At 42.4% G+C, this 25,992-nt stretch overlaps 1 protein-coding gene across 14 annotated transcripts in view; it reads left to right on the forward strand.

The window, feature by feature from the left end:
* FHOD3 (formin homology 2 domain containing 3) overlaps positions 1-25,992 on the forward strand; it is a 553,244-nt gene that overhangs the window by 413,284 nt on the left and 113,968 nt on the right. For 10 of the 14 annotated variants that reach the window (XM_044447289.1, XM_044447292.1, XM_044447297.1 and 7 more), the window contains 3 exons: positions 2,073-2,278; positions 8,733-9,029; positions 21,390-22,288. In XM_044447289.1, coding sequence (XP_044303224.1) covers positions 2,073-2,278; positions 8,733-9,029; positions 21,390-22,288 — 1,402 coding nt within the window. The remainder of the gene's footprint in view (positions 1-2,072; positions 2,279-8,732; positions 9,030-21,389; positions 22,289-25,992) is intronic. The other 4 variants (XM_044447291.1, XM_044447293.1, XM_044447301.1 and 1 more) reach the window with 2 other exon arrangements.

Consider the following 25,992-nt stretch of genomic DNA (forward strand, 5'->3'; position numbering starts at 1 on the left):
TAGAATATCATCCAAATTCTGAGTGCTTTTGAATCTCTTACTGTGTTAATTATTCCAAAGAAGCTGTCAAAAATGAGTATGAGCATCTCTGTAAGCTAACAGCATAAGATATGAAAGGTAGCTATTATTTATAATGGCTGGAGTATGAAACTACATGTGTGCATGTACCTCTGTGTCAGGGATGAAGAATCTCAAGCCTGGAGGCCAGATCAAGTTCACCTGAAAATTAGCTTGGGCCCTTTGCTGTTCCTCAGATTATCAAAATCCACCCCCATGGCACTGCTCCCTTTTCCCCAACCAGTATGTTTGCTGGTTCCTGGCTTTTGTGTAGTTTTCTTTCCCATTCTTAGAAATAGGAAATGCCTCTGCTAAGGCTTACTTATTAGCAGTAAGATCTTTAAGCTACAATCTGCTGGTATTTTATGTATTTTGAGGGCTTCTCCTTTTGCTATTGGTATTAGTGCTTTGACCATTAGCCACATCCACTGTGAACCTCTCCAAAATTTTATTTGGCCCTCAGACTGAAAAGGCTTCAACACTCCTGCTCTCTGTAATAAGCACTATTGTATTCTATAGGTAACAGAATGCTTTGCCCTTTCTGATTTTAATATTCACTGGTGATATGGTTGCTAAACTTTATGTAATGATTACTGTATATAATTTTAGGTTCCCACTGAGGAGACTGCATGCTGTGTACATGAATGATTTACCTGTCTTCCAATCAGCTTCTGCTGAAGGCAGGCAATCTATGTTCTCCCCATATTAGATGTGATTGTATTATTTAATCACCCCAGTGCAAGATGCAGCAGAATTACCTCTTCTCTGAAGAGGTTTCCCATTGCATCTCTGCAGAACTTTCTTGTCAGTTCTTGCCTCAATCAAAACAGTGATGTAGAAGTACGGGGCAGGTTACTCCAAGTCAGAGAATTCTCTTTCTCACTTTATGAAAGTTATTTTTTTTTTCAGATGTAAGAGTGAAATATGCCTCCACTTTGAGGGGAAATTGCCCTTCTGTTACCGGAATTTTAGGAAATGTTGCACTATTATACAAGAAGACAGGATCTCTATTCTCTTTATTTCATATTGTTAGAAAATGTTTACAGTAATATTAGAAGCAGAACACACTATTAGGGATTTGAGAAGCTAGTCTAGTCACCTTTCTGTGCAGTTCATTTCTGAATAAAACAGAGTCTACTTTTGCATCTGTATATATAAATGTATAAATGTATTCTATAAGCAAATAACGGCGGATAAAATTAGCAGACATCTGGAAGAGGCACATATTTCAAAGTTATTTTGGTCTGAACATATAATGAACTGTACGGAGAATATGATTGGTAGCTGGTCTTAATAAACAGTTAGCGAGTCTTGCCCGCCTAAAATGCAAAACAGATGTATCTTTGTGCTTTTCAACTGACTTTGATGAATAAACTATATGTGATGTCATATCCAAGCTATTGGATGACTTGAATCCAGCCGAGAAATCTTTTAAAATTAAAAAAAAATAGTTTCCATTGTCGGGACTGGGGAGAACAAAGTAAATTCCAGTGCACTGGTCTTAAAGCAAATCGAAGCAACTTCAGAGACTCAGGCAGTCCAAGCACTTATAAATGGTATTATTTACTGCAAGAACTGTTTTCCTGTGAGGCACTAAGCTCCCCACCACCACACACACACACACTTTTCAGCAGGAATGGGAATGGGTCTTCCATCATTTGGGGATCTGGGAGGCATTTTTGTGAGGTAAGGAGGGAGAAAGGAAGAGCTGATAAATGTTCTCAAAAGGAAGAAGATAGTTTTCTTCAAAGTGCTGTATCTGAGGACTGCTTTAATATGATCTTGTGGTTTGACATGAGCAATATAAACTGTTCCTGGGGGGTGTTTTTGTTTGTTTTTGGCTGTGGTGCATTTCCCCCACCCCCAACCTCCCCAACTAACCCAGCAGTCAGTTTTGCTGCGTACCTCATGTGTCAGGAAGTCTGCTCTTTTTCCTGCGTGTGTTTCATCCATAAACAAGCACCAGCTACAGCTTTCTCCTTCTTTACGGAATCCCTTTGGAATTTAACTTTCAGATACAAATACTTGGAGAAATTGGCAGCTGAAGAGTATGAAAAGGAACTGAGAAGTCGGAGTTTATGTAGGGGCAGGAGTGACTTGTCCTTGAATGTGAGTTCTTCTTCAGTCCCCTCTACTTCTACTCCCAAGTGTACCAGCCCAGCTTCAACAGATTCTCAGGAAGAATCTGTGACATCTTGCAGGACTCCTCAAACCCATGAAGGTAAGCACCATTGAACTCTGAATGGAAAATAAACAGCTGTTAAGGGTTTCTTGCACTGCAAATGGATGCAGTGTTATAGATGTCAGGGTATCCCAGTTCATAGCAGTATATTAAGTATTGGCAAGTCTGTTGTCTCTTACAATACATCTCTGATATAATATGAAAAAATTCAACATGATTTTAATATTTAGATCATCTTCTGATTTTACATAGTTGTTAGAAGAGATATAATGTATATAACATTGTGTTTGGCATCATGATCTTGCAAATCGGTGCTTACAGACTGAGGGCACATGATCCAACTAAATGTAAGCATTTAAACTCTTGCAGGCTTCAGTGCCAGGTTGAAGCATATGTTTAAAATACTTCTTCTAAAATCATTGGGAATGAAATGTTTTACTTGGGCTCCATTGTTCCCTAAAATAGTAGTGCCTATGCTAGGCCCTGATCCAAAGGATGAATCAGCAATTTTTTGTGCCTTGGAAGGCTTTTAAGTGTCTGTCCCATCTCCCTGCCCACTGCACTTCAAGAGTCATCCATGCTGATTGACAAAATCAGTTTCTGATGTAGAAAGCTGTTGCAGGGTGGGAGACAGGAGGCAAGTTCCTACACTGTTATTTATATAAGATTTAAATTGTTAGTTTTTATGTGGACTTTTCTTTGCATAGAAAGGTAGGATATAAGTGTCATCATCATGGATTAAGTTTGCTTAAGTAATCTCTGTAAAATGCAGCTGTTGATAGGTGCCATTGCAGTAGAGGCAGTGCTTAACGAGGAAATGAAAACCAACTGAAAAATTACATTTTGGGTATATGCACACAGCCATTGAAATACAGCAGTTGCAATTACTAGGAAAGGAACAAGGAGCATGATCTAACAGTTCTAGTTCATTAGTGTTAAGTCATATTGATTTCAGTGACAAGCTATTCACCAGATTAATTATTTCCTGCTGAGGTCCATGTAGCTTAAAACTGTTAACTGAATTGTGACTGTGATTGGTATATTACAAGGTTTTTTTGGAAATCTACTGATGCATTGTATAGATGTAACTTCTGTAATGGAAAGAATGGCTGTTGTCTTCTTTCTCATGGGGGAAAGACTCCTCAAATTCTCAAAATTCTAAGAATAATAAATATTTCTGGAACTAATAAAGGCTGAAGTCCAGTTTTCATTGCTATGTACTTGAGCTTGATGATACCTCTTTAATTCCTTGACTTATTACCTATTATTACTTGAAGCATACTATTAAAAGAACAAACAATTGAAGAAATAATTGACATTAATGTTGAGTTTGAGCTGTGTCGAACTTCATTTTAATTTGCATGTTTTTTTCTCTATATTACTTCTTTTTACTATTAGATTCCCCACAAAGACTGTGTATCTGTGAAATTACTTCTGCTCGAAATATTCAGAATGGCAGTTATTCAAAGCCAGTGCCAGGCATTAAAAACTCATTTTTCCCTACCATTAGGATTTTTTAAATCTCTGCATGGAGAGCAACTATCTCTTTTATGGTGATTATTTTAGCATATGTCTCTGGGAATAATTCCAAACATTATAGTATAAAATGGCATACTTGCGTATGCATGGGGAATAGATTTATAACAGGTACTCAAGCTAACTCTCAGCATTTAAGGTGTGGTGTTGACTTCAACAGACAGCAGGTGTTTGGGGTTTGCTAGCAAAACACCTGTCAATAATTATTCAAATGTGCAGAGCTGTGGAATTTTGCAAGGATACTATGCATACACTTAGCTATAGCATGAGAATGGATGAGAGAAAGACAGCAAATTGCCTTATCCATTAGGAGAATGATCCAGCTCCTCAGGAATCTTGGTGTTCCCTTATCTGCCTCCTATATCCCTGTCTAGCTTTGCCTCTTTCTCAAGTGCTGTATCAGCATCATGTCCTAAAATTACAGTCCTTGGTAATAATAGCCAGGAATTAAACACCTCTGATACTGGTCTTACTCCTAAGAAAAGCAATGATAATGATCATGAGTCTGGCCTAGCTGTTTCATGCATTTTTGAATAAGGCAAAGCAAGTCCACTTTCTGAATTACCAGCTATATTCTAGAAAAAGAAAAATGGGGAAAGTAACTTTGTACAGTTAACTGCCTGAGGACAGCTGCAAAAGTTAAGGGTTGGATTTGGAAATAGGTGAGAATCATGACGTCTGGAAATATTTTTGTTTCAGTGTAGGCCTCATATATGAGCCACATACTCCAAACTGAAGGAATGTCAGTGTTTGGAAACTATTACTAGATATGAGTGTTGGAGAAATGTAGTTACTTTTTCTTTGTTACTTTGAAAATCTGTACCTGTAGCAAATCTAGAAACTAAGAGCCTTCTTTCTAAATTCTGCCCCTCATTCACCAAGACAAAATATTTCTCAGACATGAAGTGCATGCTCACGATCAGTTATCATCACCACCAACATTCTTACAACAAAGCTGCAAGGTAGGGAAGGCTGATATTCTGTAACTGGCCAGTGTCATGCAGTGAGCTTTTATGGGGAGCTGGTACTAGAAGTGGATCTTCCAAGTCCCAGTTCAGCACTCTAACCACTACACCACGCTTAATTCACCTTAGTTATGAAATCATTTTTTTTCAGATGTTGCAATCTTTCATAATAGCATTTGGAGGACTATTTTTATCTCAAATTTGGCCAGATTGTGGTGCTTTCAAAGAACCCTTGCAAGTATTGAAGAATCATTATTTTCTCTAGGAATCATGGATTTCCTAGGTAATTGTGCATGAAAAGAAATAAACTGAGACAAGATTTTTTTTAAAAGAGGTTTGCTTTGTTAAAAGAAAAGCCAGACTGCTTCATTTTTCGCCATACCAAATCTTACTGTTTTCCCAAAGCTGGTACCAATGTGTCTGGACAGCACCAAGTTATGGAAGGGCTGTGCTCATATACAGGGACCGCATGATTTTGCCTTATTATACTTTCAGTGTATGTTCTGCAAGAGGTTCTGTTCACCTTAAATATATAGAGGATGGTATAATACAAACTGAAAGTTGTAGATGGTTCATCAGCAGCATAATGACATGTCTATTTAGAAGTAAGTCTCACTGAGTTCAATGGGCCTTATGTCTGAATAGACACGTCTGGAATATGAAAACATAGCAGATTAACTAGTGTGTAATCTAAACTTTATATCTGGAAATGCTCACATAATTGATGCCTTAGCAAATTAATGGTTATACAAATTAGCCACAAGTTTCTGAAATTTCTGGCTAACCAGTCTCAATTAATGAAACATAGGAATAGCTTTGCTGACAAAAATTCTTGAATATTTGTTCAAGAATTTTGAAGGATATTTTTAAAGACAAATAAGTGAAGCATGCATGTGCACACATAAACACAGCCACTCCTCACACAAAAAATAAAATCAAATCACCTATTAGCTGTCCTTAATGTAAAATGGCATTCCTCAGCATGCTCTGAAGTGTCACTCTATGGCACAACTACACTTACATTCTGTACATTTCTGGTCACTGCACCAAAAAAGAGCTGAAAAAAGCATCAAAAAGGACAGCTAAAATGATTAAGGGGCTGGAACAGCTCTCCTGCGAGGGAAAGTTGCAATATTTGGAACTGTTTAGCTTAGGACAAAGGCAAGTGAGGTGGCAGTGCAGGGATTGGGATATGATAGAGGTGTACAGAATTATGCATAGTGTAGAAAAAGTTGATACGCATACATTTTTTTCATCCTCTCATCCTACAAGAACTCATGAAACTGATTGGTGTAAAGAAATACTTCTTTACACAGCACATAATTAAACCATTCACTGCCACAGGCGGTAGTGATGGCCAGCAGTTTGGCTTTCAAAGGGGATTGGACAAATTAATGGAGGAAGCAGCTATCAATGGTTAGTGGGCCTCATGGTTATATGTTGCCTCCAGTACCAGAGGCAGTATTATTATGTACAACAGTTGCTGGGGAACATGGGTAGGGGAATAACTGTTGCATTCCTGTCTTCTGAGTTGCCTTTGAGTAGCCACTATTTCTTCCATGGTGAATGAGATTGTAGTTTTCTCTGCTCCTGTTTCAGACAAATCCCCTTCTCTCTATTAGGAAATTACATTGCCCCAGTTAACAAGAATCAAAAATCATTTTATGTCAGGCTCCAATTTGACTCTGGCTTGATTCTATTTAACTGAAGGGCTTTGATCTGCAAGAGTTCTGCATTTGAAATACCCCAAATGGAACTTTGGTTTGTTATTAGTAATCAGAGATGGTATAGCCTCTGAACCTGAACATTGAGCTCTCATGACCACTATATTTACTCCACAAATATATTTAGTATCAGGAAAAACTCCATATCCTCTGCCTATGAGATCTAATGTAAGGTTCAACACCAATTTTTATATACAGGTGACACTTTCAGAATGATCTATAACTGGAATCATTCCAAAGATTTTAGCTCTTTGTCAAGGGTTCTTGTTGGTATGGTGGTGTATATATTGTGGTGTAACACTGTACACTGTAAAGGTTGCTAGCAACTCAATCTCTTCTGACTCTAAGGAGCCAGACACTGTAGTGAAATTCTGAAGGACTTTAAGAGATTCAAATGAGATGGGAAGAAGCAGATTTATAAAGGAAGTTTCTGAAGGAGGAAACCTTTGCTGAATGTATAGGCACTGGATTCCCTTCCTTTCATTGTTTTAGAGACCTATTATTTATTATTTATGTACTGCCCCATAGCCCATGGGCTCTCTGGGCCATTTGAAACCTTGTTTGCATTTGCATATTTGTTTTGCTTCTCTCCTCTCTCGCCTTCCTTGTTAAATAAATCCTTCTTTGTCTATATAGTGCTCACTTGTTGAGACACAGGGGCCTTGCGGCCTGGAGGCATCATGCGCTGCTTTGGGTTCAGCACTATTCTCCCTTAGCCACCACACAACTCTATGAACCCAGTGTAGCTTCTACCTTTTCACATTTTCTAATAGGGAAAGTATATTTCATTGGAGAGAATTTTATTAAAAATAGCAAATCACAAAACACATTTTTCTTGTACCAAGGTAATAATTTTCTTATCTAGAGATTTTATAGCCCTTCTTTTGCCAAGCCATAGAAATTACAGGCATAGCACACCAGGATGCTCCCCTGAGCAAGTCCTATTGAAGAGTGTTCTTGTTCTGGTTCAATTCCTTTCAGTGAAATTTATGCAGGGATCCTCCTGATGACTTGAATTCCCCAAAAGCCTGCTTGCACCTTAAAGTAATCTTCTGGTATCCTGCTTTTTATTTTTGCTTTTAATTATTGGCTAAATTCCCCTATCTTCCACTATTCTGTTACCCAAGTTTAGGTTGGAATCTCCTCTTCTTTTGTCTTCTTTTATGACTCACTTGAATTCTCATCAGAAAAGACAATCCAGCCTACAGATCACTGCAGTGTCCATTCCAACAACTGTAGACATTGCAAAAGTAGAACTCCTAAGGAGAGAACTGGAAGAGAATCATAGTATAGCCAAGAAGTGATTTCAAGACTACACAAAATTAACTTACATGTTCCATTCCCATCACCTTTGCATGGCCATTTCTGGGTTGACAGAGCTGGGGCTGCTCAACTGAATACCTCTGGATGACTTGCAGTTTCATCACAGCACAGCATGAAAGTCTTGCATGTGAAAATCTTCTGATTTAAGTGGAAGCAACAATGAGGGTGAATGGCTGAATTTCACTGTGGCAATGAGAAAACAAGGGGAAAAAATCAACTGCTCCATCCACCATGTGTGCCAGATGCCAGCCAGTTAAAAGACAAATGTATGCCATATGCCAAATAATTGGAGACTAAATGCCAATGCCAAGTGTGTGTTTTATGTGGCTATGTGGAACTAAGTAGGCATGAGGGAACATGCTTTCTGTCAGCTGGGTGCATGCCGCTGCCTTCTTCAAGCTTTGCCATTTGCCATACTAATAAAACTAAAACATGTGTATCTTTTCTATGTGAGTACTTTGTGTCAGCTAAAAACTCAGGCACTATAAAAATTGGTTTTCAACAGCACAGCAAGTAAAAGCCAAACGTTGCCTTGTCCTTTGTCTATTGCTCTTGCCCCCTTCCCCTTGTCTAATTGAACATCACTCCCTGGAGACCTATTCTTAATCTTTCAGCACCTAGTGTGGATGGACTGATTAAAGCATGTGTAAGTACACTGATAACATCAAATATGAATCAGTGTAAGTTTCAGCCTTTTACCTTGTTTGGTTCAAACAAGATGAGACAGATTTTCGAAATTACCTCATGAGCAAAGCCTTCTTCAAATGGTATACAGCAATCCTGTTACCTGAACATCAGACTGAAGTATTTCTTAAAGACAACTACTGACACACCTTCCTCTTTCTGCTCACTTGGAGGAATGAAGGCTGCTGAAACTCACTGAACTGTTCAACGTACAAAACACTGTTTTTAAGTGAACATTTTCTCCATTATTCTTTTCACCAGTGAGTGGCAATGAACCTGAATGTGAACCAGAACCTGAGCCAGAGACGAAAACAGAGCAAGAGCAGCTCAAGCAGGGAATAAAAGCACCCCAAGACGTATTGGTCACAGAGGTGGAATCAGAGGTTGAAGTGGAGCAAGGGCCAGAGCCAGAAGAAAGTGCAATACTTAGTGAAAAAGAGAAGCAGAATGAAGATGTGAATGAAAAGGACAACTGCTCTGCATCCAGCATATCCTCAGCAAGCAGCACTTTAGAGAGGGAGGAAAGGGAGGAAAAAGTAACCAGTAACAATGAAACTGGTAACGTGAAGCTTTTTTATGATAGTTGTCCTCTTTAAAGTAGTTTTAAAACAGCTTTATTATAACATATGTTATGAGAAAAAAAGAGTTTGTTTTATCACTGGTAAATACTTTATTACATTTTGAATTCATAGATACTCTGAGGACAAAATACAGTGCTCACAGTCTTGCAGAAGATTCAAACCTTTAATTAAAAGACATGATTTCTCTAAGAAAAGCATATTTACTTAAATCATAGTGTGACAATCACCAGCAGTCACATTTCAAAGCTGATGAATTAACATGCCAGAAGGAAATAAGCCAGGAATCTGAAATGATCCTATTGTTTCCATCCCCCTGAAAACCAGCACGGTATAGTTGGAACAATAACAAAAGCAGCCATATGATTTTCAGGAGGGTTGGACTTTGTGAATTATTATTTCACATGTTGGCTCAGATCTTGTTTATTTATTTATTTATTTATTTATAAAATTGTTCTTCCCTGCTTAATGACCCAGACAGCAGGTTTGAGTACATGTGGGTCCTCACTGAAGAGGGGAGAGATAAGGTCACATATAACAACCTTGGGTATAGATTATCATTGAATCATGGGTAATTGTTGAATCTTGGGTTCTGTGCAAGCCAGGTCTTTGTGCATGGTGCTCTAATATTAGAGTCCTCCTCTCAGCTTTCCTCTTGCCTTCTGTTTTACATCTGCCTTAATTTAATGTCATTGGCTCTGTTCACATGTAATAGTAAACAATAATGTAGAATTCAATACATGAGCAGGAATATGCTTATGCTAAGCAGGAGATTAATATACTCCCCCTCCTCTTACTATATCTGAGATAAGCAATAAATAAATCCTCAGTCCTGCTTTAGCAGATTCCTGCTTTGTTGTTATATGCAAACAAAGAAATACAGTCAGTAATAAATATGGAAGGATCATTATTTACTTTTTGCTGATCCAATTTGCAGATGATACTAAAATAGAGGAGGTGGCCACAACTGAGGGGCAGGTACTCTGGATCCAGAAGGATTTGAACAGGCTATGGAAGTGGGCCAGGGACAACAGGATGGTGTTCAGTGTGGATAAGTGCAAGGTCTTGCACTTGGGGCATAGGAATGGGTGTCATAAGTACAGGTTAGGGAACAGGTGACTGGAAAACAGCACTTGTAAAAGGGATCTCAGGATGCTGGTTGACTGCAGGCTAAGCATGAATCAACAGCAAATACCACCCTTAGATGCATAGCCGGAAGTGTGGCTTCTAGATCAATAGAGATATTATTAGCACTCTATACAACTCTGGTGTGCCCACAGCTGGAGTATTGTGTTCAGTTCTGGGCTCCACATTACAGGAAGCATATAACCAGGTTGGAATCAGTGCAGTGAAGGGCCACAAGGATGGTAGCTGGTTTGCAGGGTAAGCCATATGAGGAGAGACTGAGGGAACTGGGTCTCCTCAGCCTTGAGAATGGGAGACTCAGAGGGGACTTGTTAGCAACATATAGGTATGTATGTGAGGTGTCACATGGACATAAGTCATTATCTTTTTTTCCCCTGCTGATGAGGGCAGGATGTGTTCCAATGCAGCAAAGCTCAGGGAATCAAGATTCAAGGTGGATGCCAGGAAGTACTTCCTGATGGTTAGGACCCCAAGGGTATGGAATGGGCTTCCACGGGAGGTGGTTGAAGCTCCATCAGTGAGGGTGTTTAAAGATAGGCTGTACATGCACATGGTACACATGTCATAAGTGGAGCCGGCTGGAGCTGGGTTCAGACTAGATGACTCGGGAGACCCTTTCTGATGCACTCTGTTTCTGTTTCTAAACAAATTAACAGGCAGTTCCCAGGTTACAAACAAGTTCCATTCCTGAGAAAATAGAAAGCCGTCTTTAAATTAAGTGAGTGTTGCCGGGGGGGGGGGGGTCAATCCTCTACATTCCACATTCACAGTGGTTATGGATGCTGGACCCCTGTGAAAGTGGAAAAACCATTAATATCTCCAGCCCTCCACCAACTCACCAGTCCTTTCTCTTTGCAGCAAAGAAATACTGGAGAGATTTCCCTCTCTGGATGGTTATGGCAGGAAGGCCTGCCTTCCATGCCTCCCTCTCTCCCCTTCCCCATCCTTTCTTTCTCTCTGGTAACTATGAGTTTCCACAGTAATTTTTAAAAATGAATAGGCTTTATGGCAGATTGTTCATAAGTACAGGTTGTTTATAACTTGGATGTTCATAACTCAGGGACTGCCTGTATCTGTTTGACTCTACTGTGTTTATTACTGGGAATGAAAATCATGGATTTTCACTATATCCTTTATGCACCATTTAGTACATTCATTCTGAAATTCCTCTGTCAAACATGTTTACTATTCATTAAGCTTGCTAAGTAGGCAATGCCTCTCTTTTGATTTCTCCACCTTCTTCTTTGTGATCTCTGTGCATCACACATACAGGCTCTGCACCTGTGCAGGGACTGTGGTCAAGATTTTCCTAGCGAAACTTGTTTTGGAAGGAGTCCCACCCCTCCCTCCCCTGCTATGTATAGGAGGGACCTCCACCATTTTTCCAAGTTCTTTTCCAACTGCAATTTTAGGTGCCTCAGATCTCTTTCTAATGATTCTCTTGTTACTTCACAAATGCCTTCTAGAATCTTTTATCTCTTATTCTATGATCTGTTCTATTCACTTACTCTCCTTACTCATTTTCAAAATCCAGCCTTTTTTCCCTACCTTTATCCAGAAACATCCCCCACCCCCAGACACACACACACTGTCTTCTTTGCTTTGGATTTCCTCTCAACTCTCCCTCTCTCCCCTGATGGCACACAAGGCAGTATTTAAGAAATGTATACAGTGAGACATTCACATGCCCTCAGTTGATGTACATTCATTGTGCCTATTTTGCTTAAGCAAAAACTGCCATGTGGACTCCTGTCCTCACTGCCAGGCATTCAGGCTTCAAAAAACCAAGCAGGCTGGCTTAAGTCAGCAATGTAGAGATGTGGCTTTATGGCCACTGATTTGGTCATAGCGGTACTGCCAGAGCACCCTTTGACTTCACAGGTGACTCCTCCTTCTTGTCCTCCATAAGTAGCTGCTGCCACTCCAACAACTGCTTTGACCATGCCATCAAAATCTGAGTGCACACCTGAGCAGTAGAGGGCCAAGAAGGACAATAGTATGGCGGATGCTGAGAAAATTGCAGCACAGAAGGGCAAAGACAAGCCCAAGAAATGGACAAGCCCAAGAAACAAAACACATTCACCATTGGTGTCTTCTGGCATGCACGCCTGTTCTGCCAATGGTCTCTGCTGCAGTTCCTGCGCCAGCTTCTCTACTGGTTCCTGCACTGGTTCATTCCTGTGAGAGTTCCTCCATTGGGCACAATGGTACAGACTGAACTGGCTGTGATGCTCTCCTTCTCCAAAGGAGAGAGATGAGACTCACCACTCTGTACTCTAGCCAGCCTGCTACTGTTCTCTCCACTAAGGCTCCTGTACTCCCTGCACCAGGAGCAGTATTCCTTGACGATGCTGCCACCAAGCTCAGCCACCAAGCCTTGCATGGCACCTTCTCACCAGCACCACTGGTTCCTGTGTTCCAGCTGCTGTTTCCTACAATTCAACTGCTGGTTCCTGCCTGTCAGCCACCTGTCCACGTGCAGACTGTTCCACCTTGACAACCTTTCTTGCCATCTGATTGATAGTCCTCATTGTCAATAGATGATGCATCTGATTCAGAGCAACCACCAATCTCTGATAACCGAATATCTTCATCACCTTAACATGTCATCTTGACGCAAGGCCCAGGATCCCCTTCCAAAGACCTAGGAAGGTTCTTCGAACAGCTTTTCCAAATGGCAAACTTGCTTGGGTTGGACACTCAACAGTTCACCAAACCACTAGTGGTCTTAGTCTATGTTGTTGTCTGACCAGAGGACTCAGTGCTGATGGGCATCCCATTCCATCCCACACCCCTTCAGTCCATGAAGGACCCATGGAAGATGCTGGCACAGCCACAGACAGCATCAAGCCATGTGTGAGAGCCTGTATCAGATCCAAGAGACAGCATGTCTGTGAGAGCCTGTACCATCCAAGAGAGCCTGTACCAGGTCCAAAAGAGAGAGATTCCATTCCTGCTGTGCCATCTGCAACTGAACTCGCTCATCTTGGAGTCAGTGCAGGGTTGGGCACAGAGGGAACACTCCACCTCGGCAGATTGAGAAGGGTGCTGTTTGGATGCTATGGTGAGGAGGGTCTATGTGGCAATGGGACTGAATCTTCACACCCCAAATTACAAAGCTACCATGGAGAGATAACTCCATGGAGACCATGGAGATCAAGTCTTCTTGTGGGAGATGGGTGTCCTAGCCAAGTTCCTTCCATTGAGAACTGGCTAGAGTATTCCAGGTGATGTCCAAGCATCAATACTGCTTGCTACTATGTCAAATGCAGCTCCAGGGCCCTTGCTGGCGTGGTGGTGATCCAGACACTGAGCCTATCATAGGAGGCTTGGTCCAGGATTGAAGAGATGCTCTTTGACAGTGAGGGCCTCTTCAATGCCTGGATGGACAGCTGGACAGTGTCCAAAAAGCCAGGGCTGCAGCAAGAAGGATGGGCTTTACACACTCACAGCCATTGAGGGCATATAAGTGGCCCTGCAGCCCATCTCCATTCCAGTCTCAGGGCTAATACCAGCAAGCTGCACACCAGCAGCAGTCTGCTCAGCCATGTCAAAGAGACACCACAGCTTAGTTCCAACATTCTCAAAAGAAGAAACTGAACTCTGAGAGGTGATGCCATTGACTACTGCAATGAATTCACCCCATTTCCAACAGCACAAATATGGTTCAAAGGCCACCTTACCAGCTACCTTCTTGCATGGGAAGCCATATCATTGGATTGGTAGGTTCTCTTCATTGTGAAGAGCAGATGTTGCATACTATTCAACGCTCTTCAACACTCAGGATCATGTACACAACACCACCCTCTCTGGTGCTGGTGAAAGAGTTTGCCGCACTTGCTGCTGAAGGGAGTGATTTAACCCATTCCTCCATCCAATCTCCCTTATGGGTTTGACTCATGGTACTTCACCATTGCAAAAAAGGATGGTTGCTTCCATCCCATCTTAGACCTGCGAGATGTGAATTTTTTTCATTTCCCATAAGTTCCATGTGGTCTCTCTGCAAAACCTTCTGCTATTGCTGCACGAAGGGGACTGGTTCACCTTGACTGACCTGAGGGATGCATATTTTCATGTTTCCATCCATCAGGACTACTGGATTTTCTCTGGTTCCAAATTGGGCCCAATGCTTTTCAGTTTTCTGTGCTCCCGTTCAGCCTCTCCATAGTCCCCTGGGTTTTCACCAAATACATGGCTGTGGTGAGTGCCCACTTCTGGTTACAGGGTATACAAGTTTTTCCTTACGTAGACAACTGGCTACTGGTCTCCCCATCCTGGGAAGATTCCTTGGGCTCCATCCAAGACATATGCAATCTTTTGGAGAGACTGGGCTTGTGCATTAACACACAGAAATCTGTGTTTCTTCCCTTCCAGTCAATCCTTTATATTGGAACAAGGCTAGACTCTGTGATGGCATCTGACACACAAAAAGGTTATTATGTTCTTACACAGCCTTCCCAGAAGTGGAGTGCACTAGATTTTTTTTTGTATAACTCCCAGAATTCTTGACCACTTATGGTAGTCCAAACCATCTGGTTTGCAAGACTGTTTTTATGTGCATTGTTATGTTCTTTTAATTACTTTATGAAGGATTGATTACATGAGAGGGAATGAAACAGTTTAGTAGAGAATAGCTGCTCTCTAGCAGAACTGACATGTGTAGGGAAGCAGGCTTTTGCAGAATGCAACTGGCTGCTAAGGCGGGATCTGATTTTCAGACTGTGCACATAGTTTCTGCCACTGGACTGCATAACCTGCATACAACATAGAATATACAGTTAGTGATGTCTGCTTCGATACCTGCTTTGATAACAGTTGATAGCTAATAAACTGTTTAAGAGGGGAATGAATTCAGGCCCTATTCCCATCCCAAACAGACCCTGAAAGAAAAAAGATAAAGGTAACTATAGGAAATACCAAAAAGTGGAGAGAGATCATGCCTAGATTTTGTCTAAATCTTTGTAAGATTATTTTCAAACTTCATTTCACATATTGTCATCTTTTAATTTCAGTTCTAGCAAATGGTTAGGAGACCAGCCTAATTTTCTAACTTTAGAAAGTTATTATCTAGAAGAACCTATAGATAATAATGCAGAAGTTATTTCAAAGAGCACAGGGAAGAGATCTGATGATCTGAAAAGGTATGCACTCAGCCAAAAAAGAAAAAAAAAGTTATGTAGCCATGAAAGCGTGAAAAAAGAGAAGGGTGCAATGTCAATTTTTGTTTTCTGACCAGGAGAATGTGAAGGAACTTGTCAGGATCACAGAAATCTGTCTTCAAACTGAAACATTAAATAATAGAAATGAGCCGAAAGATAAGTAAAGGTCAAAAGTAGGGCTTACCCAACATGTTTGTTCCTCCATGCTTTGCCAGCCTCTTAGTGAATCATGGGCTCTCTCTTTGCAGGTGGAGTGGTGGAGGATTATGAACGGGGTAAAGTGTCGACTTCACTTGTGTGGTGGGGATAAGAATGTAGTAATGGGCTTGCTTTTCCCTTTTCTCCCTCAGGGTCTTCCTTGGGGCTGTTTTGAGCTCTTCTAGCTCCTGACTAGAAATCCACTGAAAGTGAGCTTTTAGCATTTTAATGCAAGATGCTTCCTGCACTTGCAAATTTACTCTGTAGTCAATCACTTCAATGAACTGAATCTAAAGTTGATCAATTACTTTCCTGTAAAAGGAATCTTTTGGGCTTTCCTAGAGAACAAATGTTTTGACTAGGGCTGAGTGGGATGTTCTCAGGCAAACTGTTCATGTAGCTATATCTTATTTGCTATTGCATTACAATTGGATATACAGAGTATATTGTATATAAAGACTCACATAAATTCAGATCACTTGGTTAAAAGAGCATCCCTGAACAGTGCTGCTTTTAGCTCCAAAATAATATAACCTAAATGATAATCCCTAAAGCCTTTAAGATCGTTCTTAAGAGATTTTTGCACAGCTCAATCAGAGTTCAGGGCACCAATTCAAAAAAAGATGAGATTTTGAGAATTTTAAAACTCAGTGAAACATAGATGGGTATTTTTACAATAAAAAGATGAAGCAAAACTAAAAAGAGACTGCTCCAACATAGTGAGCAATAAAAGAATTCTGAAAAAACAGACAAGTTTTTCTTGATTACTGAGGATACTCATAATTGATTACCAAGTTCAAATGAACCCAAGGAGAGTTTTGTCCATACTTAAAGGCTGTGCAATCTCTAAAATGGTAACATCAACTGGAGCAGCCTAGTGGTCAGAAAGCTGTTCCTTTTTGCTTGACATCAGTTTTCATAGAATCCAATTCATCCATTTATCACATCTCAAAGGAAGTTGTAGAAATAATTGGAAGTGGTAAACCACTAGAAATATGTGGGAATATCTCATGCAACACAAATAATACATGAGTAAGAATTATAGAAACAAGATATTGATCAAATATTGAGAACCCTGAAGATTTACTTCCCAGATTGAATATCTTGCCCTTGGACTAAATTTAGTGTTCGACTAAGTTTAAGAGACCACTTCCAGTATTTTCTGTACACTTATAAGTACAGAAGTATGATTATTTCTGTAATCATTGAAAACAGATGACCATCTCTTCTCACAGATTTTGAACATTTTCCCTGCTGTGTTAATTGGTTGATGCTATTACAAGATCACAGAGCAAAGAAACACATTTGAGGCATGTTTTTCTCAGGTGGTTTGACAGTTTGGGATGAAATGTTGATGACAGTCCCGAGGGTGTGGAATGGGCTTCCACGAGAGGTCATTGAAGCCCCATCGGTGAGGGTATTCAAAGATAGGCTGGATGTGGACATGGTGGGCATGTCGTGAGCAGAGCCGGCTAGTGCCGGAGGTCAGACTAGATGGCCTGGGAGGCCCCTTCTGACTCACTCTGTTTCCATGTTTCTATGTCCCACACATGCTGGTTCGTAATAAATTACTACAGGGTGTGAAATTGTTGCAATCTGTGTTTATAAACATAATTGTTGCGGTTCTTGGTCTCTGTGCATCACACATATGGGCTTTCATTCCAATGCAAAGCCTGGAACCTGGGAAAAGCTGCTGAAGTTAATTGTTCAAGTAGTGAGTGAGAGCTCTTCCCTTTCTTGTTCCCAGAAGGCCATGGGAGGGGTTCTCACCTTTTGCCTCAGTTTCTTTTTGACCACCATCAAGCGTAGACCAGAATAGCCTTCTCTCTCTCTCTCTCTCTCTCTCTCTCTCTCTCTCTCTCTCTCTCTTACTCTTTAAGTTTCTGTGTTCCTTTTCTTATCTTATTCCATACCTTCTCAGTAGAAGTTTCTGCCTTTTCCTTCTCTGTTCATTCTTTTGCTTAAATAAAAACCCTTACCAAATAATGATGATGTCCCACTTTACCTACTTCTGCCAAGTCTGCCCTTGCCCCTTATTCCCTTTCCTTGATCCCATCCCCTCTATGCCATTGGAACTTTTTCAAAAATGCCACAATTGCAGCAGCCCCATCTAACAGTCCTCCTCTGCCTCAGCAAGGGGCACATGGTGGAGGCCTGTGCTATGTGCCAGGCCTTCACCAAGCAGACCTGCAAGTGGTGCACCTTCTGACTGAAGGCCGCCCTCTGGAAATAGGCCCTCCAGGTGGCTGACTCCTCAAAGGGCTCAGCCATTCCCTCCATGTCTGCACTGAAAGCCCCCCCCCCACAACTGAACTGTAAGGGAAGTACCCCCGGGCTTCTGCACAAGCAAGAGGGCAGCCAAGTGCCTGACCAAAACAGCTGCCTGCACCACATCAACCTCCAAATATGAACACTGCAATAGCCCCTCCAGGCTGACCTCTCCCTCCACCATTCCACCGGAGCCCAGCAGCCACCCAATCACCCTGGAGCCCCAGGAAGAGAACTTCAACATGCCTAGGGATAAGCTTGAGTAGACCTTCAATGCTTCCCAGAGTGCTACTGCTGTGTCTTCACACTCTCCAAGCTCCCAACACTGCCCATGTCCCCTTTGGAACACCAGCTCCTTGGTCTACACTGCAGCACTCCACCACATTGTCATGAAAGGAGGGCAGGGAATGCCGAGTTTGTTCCTGCTCTCCCTTCCCTGATCAGGCATGGACCTCTGACAGGCCATTGCCTCCCATCCACTTTGGAGACTTCTACAACCTCTCCAGCAAAGACAAGATAGATCCCCAGTACCATGCCAGTACAAGGCACTGGTGCACCCCAATAGCTAGACACAATGACTCACAACCAGAGCCCACTACTGAGCTGTCAAGACTGTCCAGTACTGCAACACTCACAAGCCCTGGTACTGGGACATGGCCACTCTCCAACACCAGATCGCCTCCTCGCAGCCCTTCAAGCAGTCCAGAGGTGTAGTCTTCAAGCTGAACCATGCATCCCCCTCAGAAGAGAAGGGGCACTTCATGGATCAGGTGCTCCACATGGTCAAGGACCCTGGTCTCAAGACAGAGAACCACCAGGACCATGTTGCTGACACCCTCTACAATGCGCTGGGCAGTGGGAGCGCCACACTCATGACCATACCATACTTTTCAGCCCTGCTTCAGGTGGTGAAGAGGTCCTGGAACTCCTCTATAGTCTCCCTCTCCACATCCAGGATGGCAGAGTCCACCTACCACATGCATGACAGAGGCATGTCTTTCCTTTCTCGGCACCTACAAGCCAATTCCACCGTAGTGGAATTAGGAGTTCCCAGAGGCAGCAGTGAGCTCCAGAGGGAGGCCACCTTGGCAGACTTGCATGGCAGAGCTATACTGCCTCAGCCTCCAGTCTCCATATCTCCAACTACATGAGCCAGTAGTGTGATGCAACAGTTAAGAAGATGAATGCCCCCCTTGGATGTATAGCCAGAAGAATGGCTTCCAGATTGAGAGAGATGTTAGTACCTCTCTATTCGACACCAGTGTGCCTACAACTGGAGAATTGTATCCAGTTGTGGGCTCCACATTACAAGAGAGGCATAGCTAGGTTAGATTCAGTTCAGCACAGGGTTACAAGAATAGGATGGGATGGGATTAAGGGAACTGCATCTTTTCAGCCTGGAGAGGAAGAGAGCCCAAGGGGATCTTACAGCATATAGGTATGTGAAGGGGTGTCACATGAAAGAGGGTTGTGACCTGTTCTCCCCTGCAGTGGAGGACAGGATGCAATCCAGTGGGGCAAAACTCAAGGAATGGGGTTTCAGGTTGGATGTCAGGAAGTACTTCCTGACAATTAGGACTCCTAGCATATGGAATGGACTTCCACGGGAGGGGGTGGAGGCCCCATCAGTGAGGATATTCAAGGAAAGATTGGACAACCACATTGTTGGGTATTACATGAGCAGCGCTGGCTGGACCTGGGAATCAGGCTAGGTGGCCCAGGAGGTCCCATCTGACTTGCTATGTTTTTATCTTTCTATGAGGCCACCATGGCTCAATTCCAGCTCTCCCTGTGGCATGAAAACGGCAATGATCCTTTTTGCAAAGCTCCAAATGCAACCTTACAAAAACCATTTGTCCATGCGCTCTGCATATTGGACTGCCTGCACAAGACACACCTTGATGTCCTTCCACCCACCTGGAACAGCTGCTACAAGTGGACTAATCCTCACAATTTGCCAACAGGCATCAGCTTCTCATCCCCAAACCTGTCAATCATTGTCACCACAGATGGATCACTATTGGGATGGGGAGCAACTTTGGTGACCTGAGAAGCCAGGGGGCCTGGTATTGACCAGAGTCCAAGAGATACAACATTGGGGCAGTCACTCATCCTTATGAGCCTTGATGTGCATGAGTGGCAACTGAGCACCAGACTGCATCTTTATGTTTTGCTTGATTTCTACAACTCTGCCACAGGATATTCCTCCATCTCCCTCACAGCGCAAGCTTGATATCATGAGGCTGGGGCAGAATCCTACACCCTAACATCAACCCTCTAAGTCTCATGGCATGGTGTATTATGTCATAAACTTTCATAATCAATGTTCTGCTACAAGGTGTCAGAACCACCTTCAATGTTTGAAACCATCATTGAGAAAATCTTACCTAATCATATGGCAGGCATTCACCCTCCTGTGCAACAGGACACCCTTGACCCACAGAATGCCACAATCGAGCACATCATCCAGTCTCTAAACGTGCTCCTCCAAAGAGGGGCTAAAGCTCTCCTTTGTCTGCTCAGAGACCAGAGCCTGGGTCAGAAACACCATCCCCCAGCCTATGAGCTGGCCAGCCTACAACTCTTGGCCCATCCAGGAGCCCACTCCACATGAGCCACAGTGACATCCACAGCCCTCTTCATGGGAATTTTCTTTGTAGGACCTTTGTAGAGCAGCTACATGGTCCTCACCTTCAATGTTTGCCAATTCATACAGACAAAAACTTCTGAGTTAGACAGACTGCCCTTTTGGCAGAGCAGTCCACCCCATGACCCTCCTGTGATGACACCTTCCCACTATCTTCTCCAGGGTAAGCTTGCTAGTCATCTATTGTGTGATGCACAGAGGCCACAAAGAAGGAGTCAGATTGCTTACTGTCATTCTTCAAGGGGTCATCTGTGCATTCACAGAATCCACCTCCAGCTCCACTACATGTTGAACCAAAGACAACTACCCCCCCTCTGGGGGCGACACAGGTTCTGAACCGGGGTGTATGCACATTTGCTTCATATGCCAAGCATATAGCTCCTTTTATTATGAAGCAATAATTTCTATGCTCTAAATTGTGATGGGCTCTACTTTCCACACACAAAAATACAAGTGGCCTCCAGTTTACCGGTGGTTCTACTATCTAAAATAGGTAGTTGAACAGTATCTGTAGTTTTAAGCATCTATTAAAATAATACAGGTCCAAATTACTGAAATATAAATAGGAAAGGATGTTTGTTAATGAAAGCAGTAGCAACCACATAGTTGTAGCTGACCAGTTCTTTTAGTTAGGGTGGGTACTGTGGCTCCCATCAGCCCTAATCAATACAGCCAGTGGTAAGGGGTAATGAGAATTGCATTCTAATGATATCAGGAAGGCCTCACAATTCTCATCCCTGACACAAACTTTCACCTGAAAGATCTATGAGAGCCTCAGTTGAGGAAACACTGGTGTGTAGGATCTAGGAACATGCCATTTTATTTTTGACTCTTCCAGAGAACTATACCTATTCCCAGCTGCAACTGTTACTGTTCATGTATGGATTTTCACCTGTTTCTGTTGAATCTTTGATGTGTGTAGTTTCAGGTCCATGGTTACAGACCATTCAAGATGTTGGTGTGAATGACCAGTGCAGCAACATTCTCAACAACAAGCGGTTCATGCTGGACATGTTGTATGCCCATAACAAGAAGCCCAAAGATGAAGAGAATAAAGAGTTGGAGGAGAAGACGGAGGAAAAGGTTGTGGTGGAGGGAAGTGAAGATGCTATCACCAGCCTTGCCAGCAGGATCTCAGTCTTGCAGGCCACCAAGCTGGCCAAAGATGAAAGTGTCAAAAAAATGGATATTGGGAATTTGGACAATCAGGGTAGTGTGAAAGCCTTTGCAGAAAGATTCAGTAATGGTGAGCTGGGCAAGACCTCAAACTTTCCTGAAAGTGATTTTGGTGAAAAGGCCTCTGAAAAAACAGCAGCTCAGGCTAAGAAGGAATCAGACTATATTTGGGATCAACTCATGGCTAATCCAAGGGAACTTAAAATCAAAGACATGGATTTTACGGACCTAAAGGATGAGGATGATGTTGATATACTGGACATGGAAATGGTTCCTGGTGACTCTCTAGTCACTCCACCCCCTCCCCCACTTTCCTTTTTAGGTTTGCCTCCTCCACCCCCTCCCTTGTTTTATGGATGTCCCCCTCCTCCGCCACCGTCTGGTAATTTATTGGCTCCGCCTCCCCTATTTGGCACTTCTCAGGGTTTAGGGTCACCTCCACTTCCTAGAGGTCAGCCAGCCTTTATTAAAAAAAAGAAAACCATCCGTCTTTTTTGGAATGAGGTGAGACCATTTGAGTGGCAATATAAGAACAACAAACGCTGCAAAGGATTCCTGTGGTCAAAACTGGAGCCTATTAAGGTGGATACATCCAAGTTAGAGCACCTCTTCGAGTCTAAATCCAAGGAACTTCCTGTCACTAAGGTATTTTTCTTGATATCTATTAATTTTGATCATATTTTATGCGTTGAAAACACCTTAATTTATTATTTATTTATTTATTTATTTATATGCCACAATTAAAGCAGTTCCAAGAATGCTGTTGCAGCATGTCCAAATAAAGACAGTATTGTTTTACAGCAGATGCAGATCATGCAAGGATTTAAGAAAACTCCTGAAATACGTATAATGGGAAATTTGTGGTTTTATATCCTTAAATGAAGTTTGCTATTCTTTGCAATGCTCATGTTTTCTTTCCAGTATCTTTTTCTTTTTAATCATGAAAAGTCTTTGCAAAAATCTTTGTTTTAGGTAGATGAAAAGTGCTTCTGAATCTGAGATTGCTGAATTAAGAGAAGGGTCTCTGGTGCTGGAAAAACTATCTGGATTGTTGTTGATGCTTTACTGTATGAATAACTAAGTGAATTTTATTTGAGACCAACCATCTTATGATAGAGGAGATCATTTTTTATGCTGTTCCATATATAACCTTGTACTAATCAACCAATTTTTTTAGTCTTCATTTTAAATAAAATGGGCGCAATACCATCTTATCCACTGTGGAGAGTTGCTATCAGTAGCTTTCCTGTAACTGTTGTTTTTTGAGTGGTCATCTGTGCATTCACGCAACTCACCCTCCAGGCTCACTGGGTATCGAACCAAAGACAGCTAGCCCCCCTCTGTGGGGGACACAGGGGTCAGACTGGGGCAGCACAACACTGTTTCCTCAGACATGAGACTTATAGGTGGTCTCAATGGAACTGAGGGAATGAGTGGGGAGCCCCTCTATAGATGCAAGGAACAAGAAGGGGAGGGGTTGCCCCCAGACTAATGCTGAGCTGTAGAATCTTGCAACAACAGGCTCCATGCAGGCACAGGGCCCATGTGTATGAATGCACAAATGATCACTCAAAGAACAACAATTACAGATAAGCAATGTGCCCTCCTTTACAAGAGGAAGAAAAGCTGGATATAAATTCAACATGAAGCAGCAACAGTGGCAGCAACCGTTTGAAAAGCAGTCTGGAAAGTTGAAAGTTGAGCATTATGTGCTTCAGCAGCCGAAGAACATAAGCAGTACACAAGAAGATCCACGCTAGATCAGTCCAGGGGTCCTTCTACTCCAGCATTCTCTTCACACCCTGGCCAACCAGCTGCCATAGGATCCCACAAGCAGAGCCTATGTCAGGACCAGGGCCTGGCATACCCTGCAAGAGTTTGCAGAACCAGAAACACCTCTGCAGGCACTTGGAGGGAACACCTGAGAGGCAATTATGGCCCTGGAAATAAAAGGCTTCTCTACAGGACTGCTCCTTGTCACAGCAATGCAAGTCAGTCTCTGTGAGTCTCTTGTGCTCTGGCTCTCAGCATCACTATGCCTTGAACCTTGTTTTTGTTTGTCACTGCTTGTTCCAGTTTGTTCCTGCCTTGCTCTGGTTAGTCCCTGCCTTGTTCTCATTTGTTGTTGCTGTGTTCCAGCCCACTATTTCCTGTCCCTGTTGCCTCCCTCTTTCATCTTGACCACATTTATGTGACTGCTCCCCAGGCATACAACCCCTGGACTGTTTCTGGACTGTGTTGTCTCCCTCAGACTATACCGGACTGCCTACTGCCTTGTTTCTGATCTTGGACTTTTGACCATGCTGCCAGCCTTTGGCCTTACAGGACTGTGACTCCCTGCCTCACACCAGCACCCTGATTATGGCTTTCTTCCCATCCCAGCCTGCCACCCATGTCCTGACTCTTACAACATGAGTACAAAAGCACCTGTCTCCCTGAGTAACTGGTATTCATGGGATATTGGCTCTAATCCTGAAGTAGCATATAGCCATCAATACTCATAGCCATCAAAAGTCGTCTCATCCATGAATTTGGCCAGTTCCCTTTTAAAGCTGTCCAAATTGGCTATCATTTACATCTTGCGGAAATGAATTCCATAGTTTTTCTTCATGGTCTCAGTGCATCACACATAAGGGGTTTTGTGCCTACAAAGAGCCTAGAATTGGAAACTGTCATTCTTTGAGTGATCATCTGTACATTCACAGAACCCACCTTCCTGCCTCACCTGTTGTCATCCTTCTTAATCAACCGTTTTTTCTTGTCTGCAGATGCTCAGGGCCCAGAAGGGTCAGGGACACCCCTCTCCCACCCCTCAGTCCAGAGACACTTGGTGATCTCTATAGGAACTGGGGGCATGTTGGCCTCCTGGGAACAGGAAGGGGAGGGGCTTCCATCCATATGAACACTTAGCTTTAGAAGCTTTTCCTGATTCTAGACTCTGCGCAGGCACAAAAGCCCTCGTGTGTGATGAGTCCCCAAAGAACAACAGTTACAGGTAATCAACCTGCCTTTTAAGTATGTACTGTGTGAAGAAAGGGTCTGAATTATCCCACCAATCAGCTTCATGAGATGACCCTAGCACCTAGTATTATGAGAGAGGATGAAAAATGTCCTCCCATGCACTTTCTCTGTACTATGCATAATTCAGTATACCTCTGTCACATCTCACCTTATTTGCATTTTAAACATCCTAAGCTGTTGTAACCTTTCCTCAGAGGGTAGTAGCTGAAACCCCTCTCCTTTAGGCCTTTTCCCTGGGAAAATGGGTTTATTATTAGTATATAAGATATTTGTAAACTCTGAAAGGAACCACAAGCAATATTGCTAAGAGAATGTGGTATCTGCAAAACCTGAGTAAAGCCATAAAAATTATTTGGAGACTTTCACACAGATCTTTTTAAGATGTGGGGTTCTGTTTTTCTGTAAACCATCATATTTTCCTTTTATTTAGCCAAATACTTTCCTGTTTCATGAATCATGCAAATTCTGCTTTCTTTTTTGATGGTTGATTATTTATGTCTATTTTAAAAGTACATTGTACTGTGTTTTGTTGGGGGGGAGCAGGGTTAGGGTTAGCTTGAAAAATAGTCTAGCATATATTAACTAAATAAAATGTAACTCTTCTGCCACCCACAATTCTCATTCTGGACTGCTTTCTCTGCATTACTGAGAAAGCTCCAATGAATGTAACAGCAAACTTCTTCCTGCTGAATTCATCAGCTTGATGTCTGCATTGCTATCCAAACTGAGCGCAACAAATGCCTCCTTTGGACTGATTCATGCAGGCCTTCTATGGAGCTACAGTTTAATTGAAGATCATGCTTAAAGTTGTCCTGACTTTTTTTCCACCATGTTTTCACAAACCTTACAAAGTGAGTAGACTTGAACCAAGGATAATCACTCACACCCAGGCAAACAGGTATACCCTTCAACCCAAATGCTGCAATGGTTACAAGGAAAGTTGATGTGAACTGGTACTCCATATCAGTCTTCCCTGCTATTTCAAGGCTGACTTAACTAAAAGCCACATGATTCAAGTGACAAATTGAGAGGGGTAATTGTTCCTCTAGTCATAGAATCATAGTATAGTAGAGTTGGTAGGGGACATGAAGGCCATCGGGTCCAACCCCCTGCTGTTGCAGGACACCAAGTTACACCATTCCACTCAAATGGCTGTCCAGTTCAATGTCTCTAGTGTGGGAGAGCCCACCACCTCTCTAGGCAGCCAGTTCTACTGTTGTATTGATCTGGCAGTGAGGAAGCTTTTCCTGATGTCCAACCTGAATCTGGGTTGCCGCAACTTGAATTGATTATTCCTGTAATCTGGCACCAGCATGGAGAGATCTTGA

The sequence above is a fragment of the Varanus komodoensis genome, unplaced genomic scaffold, assembly GCF_004798865.1.
Source record: "Varanus komodoensis strain SLA01 unplaced genomic scaffold, ASM479886v1 scaffold51, whole genome shotgun sequence".
NCBI lineage: Eukaryota > Metazoa > Chordata > Lepidosauria > Squamata > Varanidae > Varanus > Varanus komodoensis.